This window comes from Podarcis bocagei, assembly GCF_964188305.1.
Source record: "Podarcis bocagei genome assembly, chromosome: 2".
Taxonomy (NCBI): Eukaryota; Metazoa; Chordata; class Lepidosauria; order Squamata; family Lacertidae; genus Podarcis; species Podarcis bocagei.
The window spans coordinates 10,337,642-10,357,682 of NC_138126.1; the positions used below are offsets into that span (position 1 = coordinate 10,337,642).

The 20,041-nt window shown below is 46.9% G+C and overlaps 1 protein-coding gene across 2 annotated transcripts; it reads right to left on the minus strand.

Moving 5' to 3' along the window:
* Window positions 1–8,838: 8,838 nt before the first annotated feature.
* LOC308580828 (zinc finger and SCAN domain-containing protein 23-like) lies at window positions 8,839–20,008 on the minus strand (the record flags this gene model as incomplete). Of its 2 annotated transcripts, XM_081183035.1 has the most annotated exons (5): window positions 8,839–9,665; window positions 10,790–10,875; window positions 11,810–11,933; window positions 13,172–13,664; window positions 19,984–20,008. In XM_081183035.1, 4 exons carry the CDS (start codon window positions 13,580–13,582, stop codon window positions 8,856–8,858), a joined length of 1,431 nt encoding a protein of 476 aa, XP_081039161.1. In that variant the 3' UTR covers window positions 8,839–8,855. The 2 variants fall into 2 exon arrangements, with proteins under 2 accessions (XP_081039161.1, XP_081039162.1); XM_081183036.1 differs by lacking the exon at window positions 19,984–20,008 and having other exon boundaries at window positions 11,810–11,914; window positions 13,165–13,582.
* Between the last annotated feature and the right edge of the window lie 33 nt (window positions 20,009–20,041).

The window sequence follows — 20,041 nt, forward strand, 5'->3', positions numbered from 1 at the left end:
AGGGAGGTCTTGTCATCTGGGCAGCCCAAGACCTCTGGACACACTGCCCAGGCTTGCGCCACAGGGAGGTGCTGTTAATGCAGCTGTTTGACTTCACCCCCAGAGGCATGCTCCATTGTCTCTCAAGTTATGGTCCCGGGGCATCTGGGGAGTTTCCCTATGCCTGTGATATACACTGGATGTGTAGCACCCTGCTTGTGGTTAACGCTTAGCTGGAATGAAATATTCAACGCAGCAATAGAGAAATTAAAATAATAATTTATTTGTCAGGCAAATAAATGAGAGACACAGTGGTATATGGATACCAAAGCTCTGCCCTTCCAGCCCTGATGGTCAGCACTTACAGTGGTGCCCCGCAAGACGAATGCCTCGCAAGACGGAAAACCCGCAAGACGAAAGGGTTTTCTGTTTTGGAGGCGCTTCGCAAGATGAATTTCCCTATGGGCTTGCTTCGCAAGAAGAAAGCCCATAGGGAAATCTCCGGGGACCTCTTTTAAATGCTGGTGGTGGGGAGCAAAGCCTTTCCCCCCCTCCGGCCTTCAGAAGAGGTCCAGGAAGGTCGGCGGGGGCCGAAAGGCTTTGCTCCCCACCGCCAGCATTTTAAAAGCAGTCCAGGATAGCAGGGAAGCGCTTCCCGCTATCGCGGACGGCTTTTGAAGGCAGGCGGGGGGGCAAAGACTTTCGCCCCCCGCCCGCCTTCAGAAGAGGTCCAGGACCTCTTCTGAAGGCGGGCGGGGGGCGAAAGTCTTTGCTCCCCCCTGCCTGCCTTCCCGGGAGAGCGGAGAAAGGCAGCGCGTTTCTCCGTTGTCCCGGACCTCTTCTGAAGGCGGGCGGGGGGCGAAAGTCTTTGCTCCCCCCTGCCTGCCTTCCCGGGAGAGCGGAGAAAGGCAGCACGTTTCTCCGCTGTCCCGGACGGCTTTTGAAGGCAGGCGGGGGGGAGCAAAGACTTTCGCCCCCCGCCCGCCTTCAGAAGAGGTCCAGGACCTCTTCTGAAGACGGGCGGGGGGCAAAAGTCTTTGTCCCCCCTGCCTGCCTTCCCAGGGGCTTTTACATCGCCCCGGACAGCGGAGAAGTCCTCCGCTGTCCCGGGCGATTTTAAAATGCCGCCCGCCAGCATTTTAAGATCACCCCGGACAGCGGAGAAGTCCTCCGCTGTCCCAGGGTTTTTTAAAATGCTGGGGGTGGGAAGAAAAGCCCTTGTCCCCCCCCCAGCCTTCAGAAGAGGTCGGGGGACAGACTGTCCCCGGACCTGGTCTGAAGGCGGTTTCCATAGGAACGCATTAATTGATTTTCAATGCATTCCTATGGGAAACCGTGCATCGCAAGACGAAAAACTCGCAAGAAGAAAAAACTTGCGGAACGAATTAATTTCGTCTTGCGAGGCACCACTGTATATTCCCTCAGCCCAGCCCCCTTGCTCCTCCTTTGGCTGCCTCTGTCCAAGCAGCCTGGTTGAAATTCCTATTGGCTGTTTGCTAGAACCAATCATAAAAGATACACCCATTTCCTATTACCTTTTATGGGAGACAAAGAGCTATATTTCCTTCTATCCATAAATGGCAGACAAGAAGCCATATATCTTACATTTGCCTCGACCAAATATCTGAAGAATATCTGGAGAAGTGTGCATGCACACGAAAGCTCATACCAAGAACTAACTTAGTTGGTCTTTAAGGTGCTACTGGAAGGAATTTTTTTATTTTGACTATGGCAGACCAACACGGCTACCTATCTGTAACTTGCCTCGACCAGGCACCTTAATTACCAGATAATCTTTACCCTATTGCCCTATTGCCCTATTCACTCCAGAACAGATGGCTAAAACAGATGGTGCATGGTTTTTAATTTTTATCTTAAACAGAGATCTTGGGTTCACCTTCTCACACACCATCAATGAAATAAGAATCTAACATAAGAATTTAACATTTCTTACTTTCTAAATCCTTTGCATACTTACATTTAAGCCAATATATTTCATACATAACATAGATTTTTAGAAGGAAAGGTCTTTTCAAAGTAAAAAGGAATTTAATAAAAACAGTTTCCAGAAGCAACTTCAGAGAGAAGCCTCTTCGGTTTTCCCAGCCAGCTGCTGTTCCCATTTGCCCTTTAACCTTAGGAAGATGTGGCTCAAGTCTTCTGTTAAACAATAAAACTTACTATTTACCAACTCTTAATTTGGGTTTTTGCAGCTTGATTGTATTCTGTAATTTGTATGGTCAGTGTGACCTTTTGCTCCCAGCCTGTAATTTCCTTTTACAACCCTGAGGCTCTGTTTGTCGGATTTCAAGCCTTATCATAGAAACTGGCCACTCTCCAGGCACCCGGCTTGATCTCTTTGTTGACCTCCCTGTCTGCGTTTCCCGGCAGGATACAGGCTAGGTCACGATCGGCGATCCTCCTCAAGCGTGAGAAGAACACACCACTCTTCCCTGCTCCCTGCTCCCCCCAGGGAGGGGAAAGAGATAGACAGAAATGTATTTACATGCCTTTATTTCTGTCTTTGCAGCATTACAGAGAAACGCGTCTGCTCTCTCCAAACACCAACAGCAGAGAGAGAAACTCCACCTCCTGTACTTCCTGTACAGGTCAAATGACACTCTGAGCTAACATCCGGTGCTCAGCACAGTGAATAGACTGCCCCTTTGTTCTCACGGTACAGTCCCAAACATTCTTATCATGTTTTGCTTTCCAGCCAGCTGCAGCTCGCTGCTGCATTGCTCCTTTTCCGTAACACTGTTATAGATCAGAGGGGCCCTGTTTAGGAAGATAAACATCTGCCAAAGCACCCAGGCAGCTGCTTTATGCCTGGCATGAGAGATACAAACATTTACAAATATACTTTTTAAAGCTCATTTTAAAATGCAAGTCTTCATCAGATGCCTCAGATGTTAATAGGCAATGAGAGAAGTTTTCAGGAAAAAACAAACAAACATGAACATGGCTTTGGCTAGACTTTGCCAATATGGTACCTTCTATAGCATCTCTGACCTTTCAATGGTACATGCACTGGGTAAGATGAAAACTGCTATTGTGTGCTGGGGCCTAGCATTGAAGAGGTTTGTTCCAGTTGGCTCCTAGGTGCTCTAGACACTTTATGAGCCTTAAAGCTGAGCCTTAAATTCATTTTTCTGTTACACTGGAGTCTTCTGTACCAGATTGCAAGGCAGTCAAGAAACATAAGAATCTTCTCTAGGTTTTTTAGGACAACTGTCAGTCTTCCATTTCCTGTTATTAGTTTAAAAGAATTTTGTGGCATTCTTTCTAACAAGTCTCTCAAGATGATGCCAATAATTGTTACTGATTTGAATTTATTTATTTTTTATTTTTGCATTAGTTGTACCTTGGAAATCAAACGGAAAGCAGCAGCGTTCCAACCAAAATAATCTGGCTATCTAAAATGATGGAATACTTCCATACTGCCGAATTAACAGGGAGGATAAGAGGAGTCATGGTACAAAAAGTGAAGAAGAAGTGGGCTATCTTTAAGGAACACATCAAAATCTATGTGGGGAAAAGTAGAATTTTTGACAGATACTGAGTGAATCCAGAAAATGATTAGAGTGAAAGGAGAGTAAAGTCAAGATAGAAGAAGAGATCAAAGAAATAATGAAATGCGTTTAAGCTAGTTGGAAAAATAAAGTAGCGTAACAAAGAACGGCTGGAAGTCAAGTCACTTGGTGGGGTGTCCGTGTGGGGTAGGTGTGTAGGTATGTTGATATGTATAGTATAGGTAGGTATTACAGTGGTGCCCCGCAAGACGAATGCCTCGCAGGACGGAAAACTCGCTAGACGAAAGGGTTTTCCGTTTTGGAGGTGCTTCGCAAAACGAATTTCCTATGGGCTTGCTTCGCAAGACGACAATGTCTTGCGAGTTCCTGCTGGTTTTTTCCCCTCCCCCCTTTTTCTAAGCCGCTAAGCCGCTTATCAGCTGATCCGATCAGCAGATAAGCCACTAAAAGCCGCTAATAGTGCTAATCCGTCAATGGGCTTGCTTCGCAAGACGAAAAAACCGCTAGACGAAGAGAATCACAGAACGGATTCTTTTGGTCTTGCGAGGCACCACTGTATATAGAGTAATGTGGGTATATTTTATGCTTTAAAAATAAGGTAGTGTGTTGTATATATGTATTGTGTAAATGTAAATGTATGTGTTTTATATGGTAAAATAAGTAAATAAATAAATAAAGGAAATTGAACGGAATCCGTTCGACTTCCAAAATGTTCGGAAACCAAAGCGTGGCTTCTGATTGGCTGCAGGAAGCTCCTGCAGCCAATCGGTGAGGAGATTTCACCCCTTCCATATCCAAGAATCTCCTTAGGAGTCTGCTGATTCTCCAGAGAGGAGGAGGCGTGTTCTGCTCTCTACTTATTCTGCTCCAGCACCACATCAAAGACTCAGTCAGTGTGTCGGAGAGAGAGAGACTGAGTGTTAGAGAGAGATTGTGTGTTTAGATAAGGTTGCTGCTAAGAGCAGCTGCAGACACTCAGTGCGGTTCAGCATTCATTTATGCTTAGACCTATTTAGCTCTGTATATAGTTGTATAATAGTTGTAGATAGAATAAAGAAGATATTCTACAGAGCTGCTCTCCGAGTTGTTCATATACTCTGCTAGAGTCTGCTGTACTCTGCTGTGCGACGACTGTCTTCTTGTGGGAGTGAATCCGGTGCTCACAACTCTAAGCTGTGAGTCCACAGCACTTTGACCTGTTCCTGTGCAGAAGGTGGTCTCTGGAAGTGCTACCCAGCTCGCCTAGCCCAGTCGGGGCTGAAGTGGATGAGTCCAGTTAGTGGCACTGGCTCAAGGGCGATGCTGACAATCGGAAGCCCCGTTGGCTGTTCGGCTTCCAAAAATAGTTTGCAAACCAGAACACTCACTTCCAGGTTTGCAGCGTTCGGGAGCCAAAACGTTCGAGAACTAAGCTGTTCGAAAACCAAGGTACAGCTGTATCCTTATTGCCAGTATTCTGAATAATTCTTTTTATATGGTATGGGGAACTGGGGATGAATTTAAGAAACCAAGGGGGCAGTGGCCCCACAATGTTTGGGGGCTCTGGTATTATACGAAGATTTCCTTTTTTCACTTGGTCAATATCTAACTCCCTCCCCCCCCCCCGCTTTCTTCATTGGTCTTCTGGATGTCCTGGGGGGGCAGGCGGGCAGTATTGTGAGGATGTTCAAAATTGATAATAAAATGTTTTCACGGAGAATGCTAAGAGGGGCAGGAAGCTTTTGTAGGAACCAAGGGAGCTGGGTGGGGATTTGAGGGCTCTGTGCTTGAGGACTCCCCTCCCAGCTCTAACTACTGCGCCACACTGCCTTCTGAGTCGTGTCCCCCACTGGAACGTGGGTTCTACCAATCCAGACGAGCATCTGGTCAGCTGCCTCTGTGCACCTCTTTCGAAAACTCAGGCAAGCTGATCTCGCACCCAAGATCTCGCACTCTGTTCAGCTGGGGTCCTCCGGAGGTTTTGTGGAAAGGTTTTCTCAAGGCCACCTGTGAAATATAGCTGGGTAGGCAGGTGTTTGCTCACAGCGACAGAGAAACGTTTCTGAACCAAGGGCTGAGAACCCATTTTTGCCAGAGGGTGCAAAATCCTTATCAGAGCCCAGCACCAAGACAGGCAAAAATTCAGAGGGGGAGCAGAGTTGCCTGCCTGTCAATCACCTGACATCAGCCGATCAGGAGTTTTGAAGTCCCTTGTCTGAAACTCTGGAGAGATGCTGTCGGTCAGAGCAGACAATACTGAGCTCAATGAACTAACAATCGGACAACTTCTTATGTTCCAAGTTCAGATGCTTAGGTTGGGGGTGTGGTAGGAATTTTGAGGTCTTAGATATATGGTAATGTTCATAACCGCACGTACATAGATCAGCACAGGAAGACCGACCTGAAGCCATTTTGATTCCTAAACTGAGCAAATATTTTCTCTGCAAGGTCAAAGTGGAAAAGCCTCCCGTTGTCTTTTCCTTCACAAATCCCGTCTTAAGGGTATGTCTGTGTTTGAATAGGGTGTGAGCCTGTGACCTGGCCCAGGAACTAAGTATTTATCACTACAAAAGAATGGCCAGGCTCCCCAGGCAATCCAATCAAGTAACCTGCCAGACAGGAGAGAAACAACGACAGGAGAAAAACAATATTCAAATTTCTGTTTAGACCGCCTTTTTGTGATGTAGGTATGATGTATCTGAGGGGTGGTCTTAGGTTACACCCCTTCTGTGATGTATGTATGATGTTTCTGGGGGTGGTCTTGATCTACAGGGTGGCAATTTCAAAAGTCTTTATACGGCCTTGCATGCCATTTTTCTGGGTCCCTCCTCTCTCCTGCTGGTGAGGGGAGCACCCTGTTGCAACAGATCAATAAAGATCAGGCTTACTAGCTGCTTTGCTTCTCAATATTCTCTGGTTGGCCTCTGTTATTCTCTCCTACCAATAGGGAACCTATGTAAGGACTCTATATGGGCTCTTGGATACCCCATAAGGGGAAAGGGCAAATTTTTGTTTACAACAGGGGCGGGGAGTGTCAGTTTGGAGAATCAACGAAGGATGGAAGTTCTGTTTATTCAGGACATTTATCCCCCAGCTCCCAATTCCAGTGTTGCTTACAAGCATATTCAAAAGAACTATACAAATATACAGCGATACAACTTACCAAACAACAATAACAATGACAACCGCCCCAAAAGACCCACCATTAAAACACCATCATAAAAACTTAAAAAACCACCACCTTGCATATAAAGTTACGGAACAGAAAGCAGAAAGAAAAGATCGGAGGGAGAGAAGGAAGAGACAGCTCTGACCAGAGAAGAATGGCAAATCAAGTTGATGGACTAGGCCAAAATGGCAAAATTAACTGGGGCGCTCAGGAATCAAAAAGAAAAGAAATTTAAAAAAGAATGGGAAATGTTTATAAAGTATATGCAGAATCATTATAAACTGGTCAAACGATGGCAGGATTTTAAATACACTCGTAATGTAACAGAACGTAGAGATAACTTAGGAAGGCGAAAAATTGGAGAAGTACAGATATGCAGCTGAAAATAGAATTAAAAGGACTCATAAAAGGGACGGGGGAAGTCAGGAGATTCAGAGCAATCTCCTTATTTGGATTTTGTACTGTTTTATGCTGTATGTTTATATCTTTGAAGATCAATAAAAAAGATTACTTAAAAAAAAGATCAGGGGGAGAGAGAGAGGAATGTTCGGATTCACTAATTATTATTCACATACCAAAGGGGAAATAAGGCAAAAACTAGTCCGTATTTAGTAATTCAATAATGAGCTACAAGTTCTCTCGGTTGAGGAATGTCATGGGCTGGTTGGACGCAGAGGAACAGGGAGAAGAACCAGCTGGGGAACCCCCAAGGGAAGAAGGCTCAGAGGCCAGGGATGTGTGGTGGGACAACAATGAGTGGTCAGAGGGAGAAGATGGGGAAGTGGAGGTGCCAGAAGCTGAAGAGGCAACAGGGCTTAGTGAGCGGGGAGAATCTGTGGCAGAGAGAAGCCCAGAATCAGAGGCAGAAGCAGAGGATGGAGAAGAGGGAGAGATGAGTGTGGCTGGTGAGGAAGCCAGGGAGTCTCCCCCTCCTGCTGCGACAGGCTCCCCTGACTCCCAGAACCAGAAGAGGTATGAAACGGGAGGAGCAAAGGCAGGCTGCTTGCTGGCGCAGTCTCCGATTGCTTGGAAGAAACCTTCAGTCCTTGCAACGGCCTCCTTGGGTCAAGATCTACCAGGAAGAGCAGCTGTGGCTCACTAGTCCTGGACTGTTTTGTTTCTGTTTAACTTCACTGAAACCTAGTGAGCTATTGAGGACCCGGTCCCAACACCCGCCGTGACAGGAATCGACTTGTATGTTTCATGCTTGTGCCCAAAGTGTCACGACATTTGTGGGCATGGAGGCAATACTCTGTTTCCCAGGCTGTTCGGCCTTTCAAAAGGTCAACGGCCACACTTTGAACTGAGCCTGGAATGCTTCTGAATGCCAGTTGCTACTGGCCACAGGAGGGGAGAGTGCCCCTGTGTTCGAATTCTGCTTGCTGGTTTCTCCAAGGTATCTAGTTGGCCACCGTGAGAATGGGATGCCAGATTAGAGGGGCAATTGGCTTGATCCAGCAATGTCTTCCAGGGACGCGGACTTATAAAAAATATTGGGGGGGGGCCCGGGAAAGCTCATGAATAATAAATAAGCTCATGAATATGCAAATAAAGTGGTGCTGCCTCCTCGTGAGCGAATAGGGGAGAGCGTGCTGCGCCTATTAATCAGCTCCAAAGGAAATTGGGTGGAGCTTTTGCTCGGGAGGGAGGGCAGGAGGCATGCAGCCCGACCCTGTGCATTTTGGGCTGGGGGAGGGGCGGCGGTGGCGCTCTGCTGGAGGGGCGCCCGAGATTATTGGGGGGGCGGAGCCCCCCAAACGAATTTTTGAGGGGGCTCGGGCCCCCTCAAGCCCCATGGAGTCGGCGCCTATGATGTCTTCTTACGTTCCTAACTCCCACCAATAGTATCCCCCATATTGTCAGTTCATTCACCCCACCAGCCGTTTGGAAACGGATTCAAGGGCATTATTAGACCTGAAGGTCATTCTACCCTCTTGACTTTCTAAGATGGATTCTCTGATGTGCAGTGAGGCTCGTCTTCCAAGGAAAGCTTTTTCCACACTCTGTGCATTTGTGCGCTTTCTACATTGTGTTGATTCATCAATGAGGAGCGATGCACTTCCTGTAATTATTTGTACTTTCCCCAAACAGCCGGCATTTATGTGGCTTTCCCCCTTGTGCGACTCATCTGACGTACGGCAAGGGTTTTCTTCTGCGCAAAGCTCTCCCCTCTGGGCGTGGAGGTTTCATTTTATTTAAAAGAATTTGTACACCACTTGTTCTTCCTTTGTGTGACTTACTTGATGGTCAGTTAGGCTGGCCTTCTTACAGAAGCTCCTCCCGCACTCAAAGCATTTGTACGGCTTCACCCCGGCGTGGATTCTCTCGTGTCTCCTAAGGTTCGCCAGCATGCTGAAGCTTTTCCCGCATGCTGGGCATTTGTAGGGCTTCTCTCCCGTGTGAGATCTCTGGTGGGATCGAAGCGTTGCCTTGACGCTGAAGCTTTTTCCGCACTCCAAGCAAGTGTACGGTTTTACCCCTGTGTGAGATCTCAGGTGTGTGGAGAGGTGCGTCGTCTGCGTGAAGCTCTTCCCGCACTCGGGGCACGTGTACGGCTTTTCCCCTGTGTGGGATCTTCGATGGGCCGTGAAGTGCCCCTTCTGCGCGAAGCTTTTCCCGCACTCCAAGCATTGGAAGGGCTTCTCCCCCGTGTGAGATCTCTGGTGTGTAATGAAGTGCCCCTTCTGCGTGAAGCCCTTTCCGCACTCCAAGCAGTTGTACAGCTTTTCCCCCGTGTGATTTCTCTGGTGGATAGTGAGGCTCCTCTTGCGTGTGAAGCTTTTCCCGCACTCCAGGCAGGTGTACGGTTTCTTCCCCGCGTGATTTCCTTGGTGGTGGTCGATTAAAGTCCTCTTCCCGCTGGAGATTTTTGGGCACTTAGGCTGAGAGGCCACAACCCCAGAATTCTCAGCCATGGATTCTTTGCGGTGCATGGTGATTTTGCCTGGATGAAGCAGGGCACGCTCCTTTTCGGTGAAATGTACAGGCACTTCCTCAAAAGAAACCTGGAAGGAAGGAAGGAAGGAAGGGAAACAAAGAGAGAAAGAGAGAGAGAGAGAGAGAGAGAATGCAACAGTTCTTATTCTCTTAACAGTTAATGCAACAGCAACTCTCTAGACCTGTGGTTCCCAATGTGGGGCACACCTCCCACGGGGGGGGGCGATTTGATTTTTAAGGGGGGCAATTTGAGAATGAGTTATTAACAGTTAATGGGCTTTTAGCCTTCCTCCACATGAATAGGAGTTCACCTTTTGAATACAGTGGTACCTTGGGTTACAGACGCTTCAGGTTACAGACTCCGCTAACCCAGAAATAGTACCTCGGGTTAAGAATTTTGCTTCAGGATGAGAACAGAAATCACATGGCGGCAGCAGGAGGCCCCATTAGCTAAAGTGGTCTTCAGGTTAAGAACAGTTTCAGGTTAAGAATGGACCTCCAGAACGAATTAAGTTCTTAACCTGAGGTACCACTGTAATAAGAATTATATGGCACCGGGGGGGGGGGCGGATCAGGATTTTAGGGATGCTTAGGTGGGGCATGGTCAAAAAAAAGGTTGGGAACCACTGCTCTAGACAATGGTTAGCCTGTATTGAATCATAGCTTTGTTTCTAAAGTATGGTTAGCATGAACCAGGGTTTGGTGCGAGGTTTTTCCAGCTTCTTTTTTCAAATGATTTGTAATAACATTTATTTTATTAACAACAACAACAACAACAAAAGGGCAAATGTTAGAACAGGGGGGAAATAATCAAAAGTTTTAAACGACAGCCTGGAAGAACAAAAGTACAAAGATACAAGGCAGCTCTAAATAGATAAGAAAGTTTTCTCTTGCGAACCGCCCAGAGAACTTCAGATGCAGGGCTGTATATAAATTTAATAAATAAAACAATAAGCAAAGCATTAACTCTTTGTATGTGTCCCTTGACAGTTCTCCCGCTGCTAAGCGTGGTCCAACAGCTGATTCCTCCAGGGGAATAATGGGGGATTTGGGCCTTTAGGGAGTGGCATTGCAGTGGGCAACTCTGACTGATGGAAAGGGAAAGAGATTCTTTCAGGAAGAGGGAGACGGGCAGCAGGCAGAGGAAGTCAGAGAATCCCAGGGCTGTCACTCCAGAGATCCCGCCTCTTACCTGATCCGGTTGCCCAGAAACCATTTCCAATGGACCGGAAGGGAGAGATGAGGTAGAACATATAACTGGCATACTTGGCACATCTCCTATGAGGGGTACAAAGATATAAGGATGATCAAGAAATTACTAACAAATAGCTGTTGGAAATGTAAAGAAAAAGAAGGCAACTTTTATCATAGGTGGTCTTGTAAGGTAATAAAAACATTCTGGGAAATGATATATAATGAGATAAAACAAATGTTCAAATTAATTTTTTTTAAAACCCAGAAGTTTTTTAAATTAGGAATTATAGGTGCTGATATTCCAAGGGAGCAGAAAACTTTTTTATGTATGCAACGACAGCCGCATGGATGCTATTAGCCCAGAGATGGAAATGATAAAGTCCCTACCAGAGAAGAATGGCAAATTAAACTGTTGGACTTGGCCGAAATGGCAAAACTGACCGGAAAGCTCAGAAACCAAGAAGACCAAAACTTTAAAAAAGAATTGGGAACATTGATTAAGTTATCTTGGAGACCACTGTAAGCAGATGAAAACATTAGCAGGATTGTAATAACACTTGTAGTGTAGCAAGTACTAGGGAGACAATGGAATTATATAAAATGTAGATTATTGGTAAAGATGCAGTAGAAAAGGATCAATGAAGGGGAGTTGGAAAGTCTGGAGATTTGGAGGAACCTGTAAATGTGGATGTGTATGGTTGTATTGTTATTATTTTCTTAACTTGTAAAATCAAATAAAAACTATTTTAAAAACAACAACAACAACAAATTACTAACACGTGTCTAGTGAAATGTGTTGGTCTGGTCTGGCCCAAAATCCTGTTCTCAAGGTGGCTAACTAGATACCTACAGGAAGCGCCCCCGCAAGCAGAAACTAAGCACAACAGCATCCTCTCCGCATGCGATCCCCAACAATTGTTATTCAGTGGAATGTACTGCCTCAGATTGTGGAGCGAGAGCATGGAGCCGTTGTGGCGAGAGGGAGACCAAGCTGATATTTTATCCTGTTAGCCCTTACTCCGCAAAGTGGCGCCTTCGTCCTCCTCCTGCTTAATCAGCTTGGACAGAAGCCTCTGCTGAGAGTCCACTGGGGCCGCATTCTGTACCTCGGAGAAGTCAGTGGCTTCTTCTGCAAACAGGCCCTGAAATACAAAGACCGGGTAGGGTCTTATAACAACCAATATAAAAACAAATTGATTGAAATACAACTTAAAAAACAAGATTAAAATACAACTTTAAAACATTAAAATGCAGCCTCATTTCAATGGAAACTCAAATCAAAAACATTTTTGGGGGATGAAAACGTCAAGTCTTCACCAAGGCCAACTATCCAGACTGGTCCCCCATGGCCAGAAAAAAGCCAGGGAAGTCCACAAATAGGAGTTCCATCATAGGAGGAGAAAGGAAAAAAGAAAGAGGGGAAGGGAATCAGATTGACTCCAAGCCAAAGGCCAGGCAGCCCTGCGGAAAGAAATCAGATCCCGCAGGGCCCTAGTCTCATGAGGCAGAGTGTTCCACCAGGCCGGAGCCAGTGTTGAAAAGGCCCTGGCTCTGGTTGCGGCTAATCTGACTTCCTTAGGGCCCAGGACCTCTAGGGTGTTGCTATTTATGGACCTTAAGGTCCTACGTGGGGCATACCGGGAGCAATGAAACACGGTGACAGAAGCCAGAGTGCAGAGAAACACTGCTAACCTTCTTGATGCAGTGGCACCTATTTATCTACTTGTACTGGCATGCTTTCGAACTGCTAGGTTGGAAGGAGCTGGGGACAGAGTAACGGGAGCTCACCCCGTTGGCGGAACTGACCTGCCGTGCTTCCGATCGGCAAGCCCAAGAGGCTCTGTGGTTTAGACCACTTACCTTTGACTGGACTTAACTGTCCAGGGGTCCTTTACCTTTTACCTTTTTACAAGGTGACCACACCATACTCATGGTCTCTCGCACACAAACCTCTCACGATTCACATATTCATCCCTCCCCACCCCCACCCCAAATCCATCTCTTCTGCTCTCTTCTCTCTTTCTGTTTTTCTCTCGGTCTCTCTCTCTCTCTCTCTCACACACACAAACGTGTCCATGAAAATTTTTCTGGGGCAGATTTCCCCCAGTGTGGGGCAGTCAAAGGAAAACGCCGTTACGGCTGAAGCGGGCTAATTTCTCACCAAAAAAATGGAAGAATTGTGTTTATGTTTTTGCCTCAGTTTCTTAAAACGCTAGGAATTTACTTTAAGAAAAATGACACCTGGGAATCTGGAGATTATGGTTTATCCCAGAGGAACAAGGGCTGCAGAATTGGACCAAGGCCGGGTTCCAGATTCCAAGGCTGGTGGTCTGGAGCCGGTCAAACCTGAATTGGGACCCCATGGGTATGAACACCCCACCTGCTGCCGTTCCTGCTTCACATCCTCTTGGTGGCTGAGGAGGAAACCTTCGGCCAAGGCCACCGCCTGGGAACTGGTCTCCGCTCTGCATCTCCTCACCCAGTTCTCCATCTCCGGGGGGAGGACAGCCAGGAACTGCTCCAGGACCACCAAGTCCAGCATCTGAGCCTTGGTGTGTCTCTCTGGCTTCAGCCACTCGCGGCAAAGATGGTGGAGTTGGATGCAGGCTTCCCGGGGTCCCTCAGCCTCCTGGTAGCAGAACCCCCTGAAGTGCTGGCACGGCACATCTGAGCAGAGGGTCTCCTCCTTGATTATGACCTTCCGCACATTTCCGTCCCAGAAGTCCCCGCTCCTTCCTGCTTCAGGGCCTGTTGCTCCCTGCTCCCGCAACTTCGGCTCCTGCTCCAACATGGCTTAAGGTCGCTTCTGCTATAGTCTGTCTCACAGCAAAGATTGGCCACGCATGTGGTGGTGGTGGGGAGGAAGCCAAGCCCTGCAAAGTGAAAGAGATGGTCTGTGAGGGGAAAACTCTTGCTATATTATATACAAAGCTACAGCTCCCAGAGGGGCTTAAAATTCATAGGTGTAGGGCTGGAAGGGACCCTGAGGGTCATCTAGCCCAACCCCCTGCAAATGCAGGAATCAACCCCCTTCCCAGTGAATTCTGGGAATTGCAGCTCTGTGAGGAAGTAGGGGATCTCCCAAGAGCTCCCAGAGCCATTAACAAATGTCCGCTCCCAGAATCCTTTGGGGGAAGCTGTGGCCGTTTAAAATGGTATCAAATGGGGACGCAACTAGAATTATTTGGCTCTGCCTGTAATTGGTTGTGGATTACTTACTGTCTGGCAGCCCTGCTTTCTGTCTTACCAGTCTTCAACAAATATTATTGGAAATATTATTTCCCTCAGCCCCTCCTCACAGGCACTCCCCTGCCTTTTCTTCCCCACATCCCTGGCCCTGCTCTTAGCCAAGGGTGCCTTCGCTCTCCTTGTGGGGATGTCTTCCTACCCGCACCTCAGTGCTAGAAACCCCCTGGGCACGTTTCGACCACGTGGAGATCTCTGGATGCCATGGTTGGCAACTGACATCTCCATCTGGCTGGCCACACCATCTTTCTTAGGCAGGTCAGCAGAAGATCTCATTTACTGCATTTATATCCCGACTTTTTCTCCAAGGGGCATATGGTTTGCCCCTCTCCTCAGTTAATCCCTGCAATGACCCTATGAGGCTGCCAAAGGTCACCCAGTGATGGAGTGGGGGGGGGTTGAACCCTTATCCTGGTCTGACACGCTAACCCAGAGCATTCCAAACTTTTCATGTCAGACACACACTTTTTAAGACATGTAGCTTCAGTTTTACTAGCAAACCAGAGGTTAAATGAAACCCTTTCCAGCCCCAGGAGGAACGTGAGAAGCGTTCGCAAGACACACCTACACACTGCAGCCCAGTGACACAATTTAGAAAGCTCTGCTCTCACCACTACACCGCACTGCCTTCCTACAGTACTTCTGCTATGGGGCAGCTGGATAAATCAAGCGGGGAACTAAATATGGGGAGAACGCATTTCCTTCCTCCCAACTCTGCAATTCTATGAATTTATGCCCTCCCCGTCCCGCCTGAAACCCTGGAGTGCTGCTGCCAGCCAGTGTCGACAATATTAGGTGGCCCCATTGTTCTGTCTCAGTGCAAGGCAGCTTTTAAGCCCTTTCTCCCCAAGTCAACCTTCGGAGGGGTCTTCCCACCCGCCCCTCCCCACTTTCTAGCCTCCACTGCGCCTCTGCATGGGGAAAAATGGGGAGGGGGCTCACCAGACCCCCTCCTGAAGCTGGAAACACCAAGGGAAACTCTTTCCACTGCGCTGGGAAAACTTTATCCCGGCTCGAAGCAATGAGCAGCAGCAAACAACTCCTTTGCATCTTCCGTGCGCACCAGTCTCCAAGGAGCCAGCGGCCAGGCTGGAGGGGGCGGGGCCTCCGCTCTCGGAGGACCAAGAGCCTCCTCCCGCCAACTTCCTTCCTCTCTAGGATGCTGCCTACAAGCATCGGCGCATTTAACCCTTTGTAGCCACGAAATTAAAAGACGCCTGCTCCTTGGGAGAAAGGCAATGGCAAACCTAGACAGCATCTTAAAAAGCAGAGACATCACCTTGCAAACAAAGGTCCGTATAGTTAAAGCTATGGTTTTCCCAGTAGTGATGTATGGAAGTGAGAGCTGGACCATAAAGAAGGCTGATCGCCGAAGAATTGGTGCTTTTGAATTCTGGTGCCGGAGGAGACTCTTGGGAGTCCCATGGACTGCAGGAAGATCAAACCTATCCATTCTGAAGGAAATCAGCCCTGAGTGTTCACTGGAAGGACAGATCGTGAAGCTGAGGCTCCAAGACTTTGGTCACCTCATGAGAAGAGAATACTCCCTGGAAAAGACCCTGATGTTGGGAAAGATGGAGGGCACAAGGAGAAGGGGATGACAGAGGACGAGATGGTTGGACAGTGTTCTCGAAGCTACCAGCATGAGTTTTACCAAACTGCGGGAGGCAGTGGAACACACACACACACACACACACACACACACACACACACACACACAATAATACTACCCTCCCAGTAGATTAGCTACCCCTCCCAATTTGGTGTCATCTGCAAATTTGATGAGCATCCCCTCAATTCCCTTATCCAAGTCGTTTATAAAGACATTCCAAAAGACCTGAAGGGCCACAGCATCCCTATCTCTGGGACAGTTTAAAAGAGAGAGAGAGAGAGAGAGAGAGAGAGAAAGGGTCTCTGCCCTAAAACGTTTACAATCAAGAATGCTGACACTGGGGTTCACAGAAAGAACTAGCTCAGTTTCAGCAAGTTAATTTTTTGTTTCATAAAATTTATATACCGCTTGACTGTAAAAGAGTGAAAGAATTTCAGATGGAAATTCCCAGGTGTCAAAAAAAGGTTATTTATGTATGCTACTACTACGGCCAGTGTTTCATTAGCCGAAAAATGGAAAACGAGCGAGGTTCCAACCAAAAAAGAGTGGCAACTTAAGCTGAAAGAATATGTGCAGCTTTCAGACTTAACATCTAGAATAAGAGAACAAGAAGAACATATGTTTAGAGAAGATTGTAAAATGTTTATTGAATGTATGGTGGGGCGGGGAATTGCGTACACTTGAAAATGTTGGCAGCATTAAGATAAATTCAATAGTGTAAATAAGTTTTGATGGATGCAATAATTGAATACTGAATGGTTTAGTTTATGTAAAATATGCAGGGATTTATGATAGGCAAAATGAACCATAGATAGAGAGGAAGGGAAGTCACTGATATTTTAAGGCTGTTTAAATGAGTATTTTAAATTGTAAAACAGAAAATTAAAAAAAAAAAATAGAGAGAGAGAGAAAAGAATGAAGCTATAACATTACAGTCGTACCTCGGATCCTGAATGCCTTGTGAGACGAATGTTTTGGCTGCAAACCTGGAAGTTACTGTTCCGGTTTGTGAACGTTCTTAGCATCCTCTCTCCTCCCTGCGCCCCCTCGTATTTACGGGACCGCCCCTCCTGGTATGTCCCGCAGAGGACCTTAAGGTCCATGAATAATCATAGTTTAGAGGTCCCAGGCCCTAAGGAAGTAAGATTATCCTCCACCAGGTCCAGGGCCTTCTCAGTGATGGCTCCGACCTGGTGGAATGCTCTGTCCCTTGAGACCAGGGCCCTGCAGGATTTAACTTCCTTCCGCGGGGCCTGTAAGACAGAGTTATTCTGCCTGGCTTTCAATTTGAACTTAGCCTGATCTTTTATTCCCCTTCCTTTCCTCCCTCTCCCCTTTTTATGAAGATTACCTGCTCTGGGATCCCACAGGTAATTCTCCCCTGGTCTCTTCGCTGGTCCAAATAGGACTAATTTAGCCAGCTAGCCCTGGTGATCATCTAATGTTTACTGGATGGACTTCCCCCCTAAATTGATTTTTGAATTCTGAATTTATTGTTATTCATGTTTTATACTGTATTTTATGCTGTTTTTTGTTGCATCAATTGTTTTAAATTTGTTGCTAGCTGCCCTGAGCCCGGTTTTCTGAACCAGGAGGGGCAGGGTATAAATAAAAATTTATGATTTATTATTAGGAGTTGACTCCTAAGCCACCCTGTGCGGGTTCTCTGATGTGCAGTGAGGCTTGCCTTTCGATGACAACATTTTCCCCATAAGCTCCATGTGTTCCTGTTATTCTCCCGTATGACGTCGCTGGTGGTTGGTGAGGTTTTTTCCTGTAATTGTAGCTTTTCTCACATTGCTGGCATTTGTATGGCTTTTCTCCCGCGTGACCCATTTGATGCACAGCAAGACTTTTCTTCTGCGTGAAGCTTTTCCCACACTCTGGGCACGGATACGGTTTCTGCCCCGTGTGACGTCCCTGGTGGTCAGCCAGACTCGCCCCATTGCTGAAGCTCTTCCTGCACTCAAAACATTTGTACGGCTCCTCCCTGCAGTGCATCCTTTCGTGCCTTTGAAGGTTCGAGAGGACGTTGAAGCTTTTCCCGCACTCTGGGCACTTATAGGGCTTCTCTCCCGTGTGGGATCTCTGATGGGAACGGAGAGTTGCCTTTGCACTGAAGCTTTTCCCGCACTCCGGGCAGCTATATGGCTTTATCCCCGTGTGGGATCTCTGATGTGTGGTGAGGTGTGCTGTCTGCGTGAAGCTTTTCCCGCACTGCAGGCATTTGCAAGGCTTCTCCCTGGTGTGAGATCTCTGATGAGCAGTGAAGTGCCCCTTCTGCGTGAAGCTTTTCCCGCACTGCAGGCATTTATAGGGCTTCTCCCCCGTGTGAAATCACTGATGGATAGTGAGGCTTTTCTTCCACGTGAAGATTTTTCCACACTCCGGGCATGTGTAGGGTTTCCCTCCCGCGTGATTTCTCTGATGGACAGTGAAGCTCCTCTTCCAGTTAAATTTCCCCCCGCACTCCAAGCATGTATAGGGTTTCTCCCCCGTGTGGTTTCCTTGATGGTCTATTAAGGTTCTCTTGTCACAAAAGCTCTTCCCACACTCCAAGCATTTGTAGGGTTTCTCCCCTGTGTGCATTTGATGATGGGAAGTGAGGTTTCTTTGGTGGTTAAAGGTTTTTCCGCACTCCAGGCATTTATATGGTTTCTCCCCGGTGTGGGCTGTTAAATGAGAACAAGGTGTTATTTTCACACGAAAGCTCTTTCCACACCCAAAGCATTTAGACAGTTTCCCCCACCGCATCGGTTAATTTGCCAGTACAGTGGTACCTTGGGTTACATACGCTTCAGGTTAAAGACTCCGCTAACCCAGAAATAGTACCTTAGGTTAAGAACTTTGCTTCAGGATGAGAACAGAAATCATGGTCCGGCGGCGCAGCAGCAGCAGCAGGAGGCCCCATTAGCTAAAGTGGTGCTTCAGGTTAAGAACAGTTTCAGGTTAAGAACAGACCTCCGGAACGAATTAAGTGCTTAACCTGAGGTACCACTGTATATTTTTTTCCAATACAGAGGGAAAGCTCTCAAAGATGGAAAGCTAATAGAAAGCTCTCAAAGAATCTTTGGATTTCATTCTGTAACGCATTACTATACCCTCGGAAGAGCAGGAGACTCTTAATTTCAGAGTCATGGGTTCGAGCCCCACGTTGGGCAAAGGATTTCTGCATTACAAGGGGGTTGGACTAGATGACCCTCAGGGTCCTTTCCCACTTTACAATTCTATGATCCTTACAGGGAATTTGGCATACTGACTTCCACAAAGGGAATTTCTGCCCATGATCAGATTGGTGGTGATGGTGGTGGTGGTGGTGGTGGTGGTGGTTGTTGTTGTTGTTGTTATTATTATTATTATTATTATTATTATTATTATTATTATTATTATTATTATTATTATTATATTTTGACAAAATAATAATCATAAATGAATAAGAATAAAAATGTGCACCCCACCACTGAGACCATTCCATTGTAACCATCCAACCTCCCAAAATTTCAACACCTCTTGTGATGGTTTGACCCCTTTCCATTTTAACAGTACAATTTCTACAAGCACCCTCCATACCGCCTCAGAATCATTTCTCCTGCATATTCTCCATCTTACCTTAATGGCACATGTTAATTTATCGTTAATAGCTATATCCCACACCTCTTTATACCATTCTTCCATTTTGTATTCGGCTTGCCCCTTCCACTTCCTAGCTACAATAATTCGTGCAGCTGTCAAAAAAATTGTGAGCGAGCCCTTCATGGCCTGCGAACCTTCCACCCCCTCGTAAATTGATAATAATGCCACCTCTGGACTTTGGGTCAGCTTTAACCCAGTGGTTTCTGTGATCTCTTTATATACCCTTTGCACCAAAAATTGTACAAATTTACATCCCCACATGGTTTCAGGACTTTTTCTGCGGGGTTTCAGACATGTGGTTTATATATGCAGTTATGAACATTTATCTTTTATATACATATATAACCTATCCCTTCTTAAGGAAATCAGCCCTGAGTGCTCACTGGAAGGACAGATCCTGAAGCTGAGGCTCCAATACTTTGGCCACCTCATGAGAAGAGAAGACTCCCTGGAAAAGACCCTGATGTTGGGAAAGATAGAGGGCACAAGGAGAAGGGGACGACAGAGGGCGAGATGGTGGGACAGTGTTCTCGAAGCTACCAGCATGAGTTTAACCAAACTGCGGGAGGCAGAGGAAGACAGAAGTGCCTGGCGTGCTCTGGTCCATGGAGTCACGAAGAGTCGGACACGACAACAAGGTGCTACTGGAAGGAATTTTTTGTTTGTTTGTTTCGACTACCGCAGACCAACACGACCAACACCTGTGAATAGGGGTGAGAGGGAGAGAGAGATGCAGAAAGAGTTAAAGCAGAAAGAGGC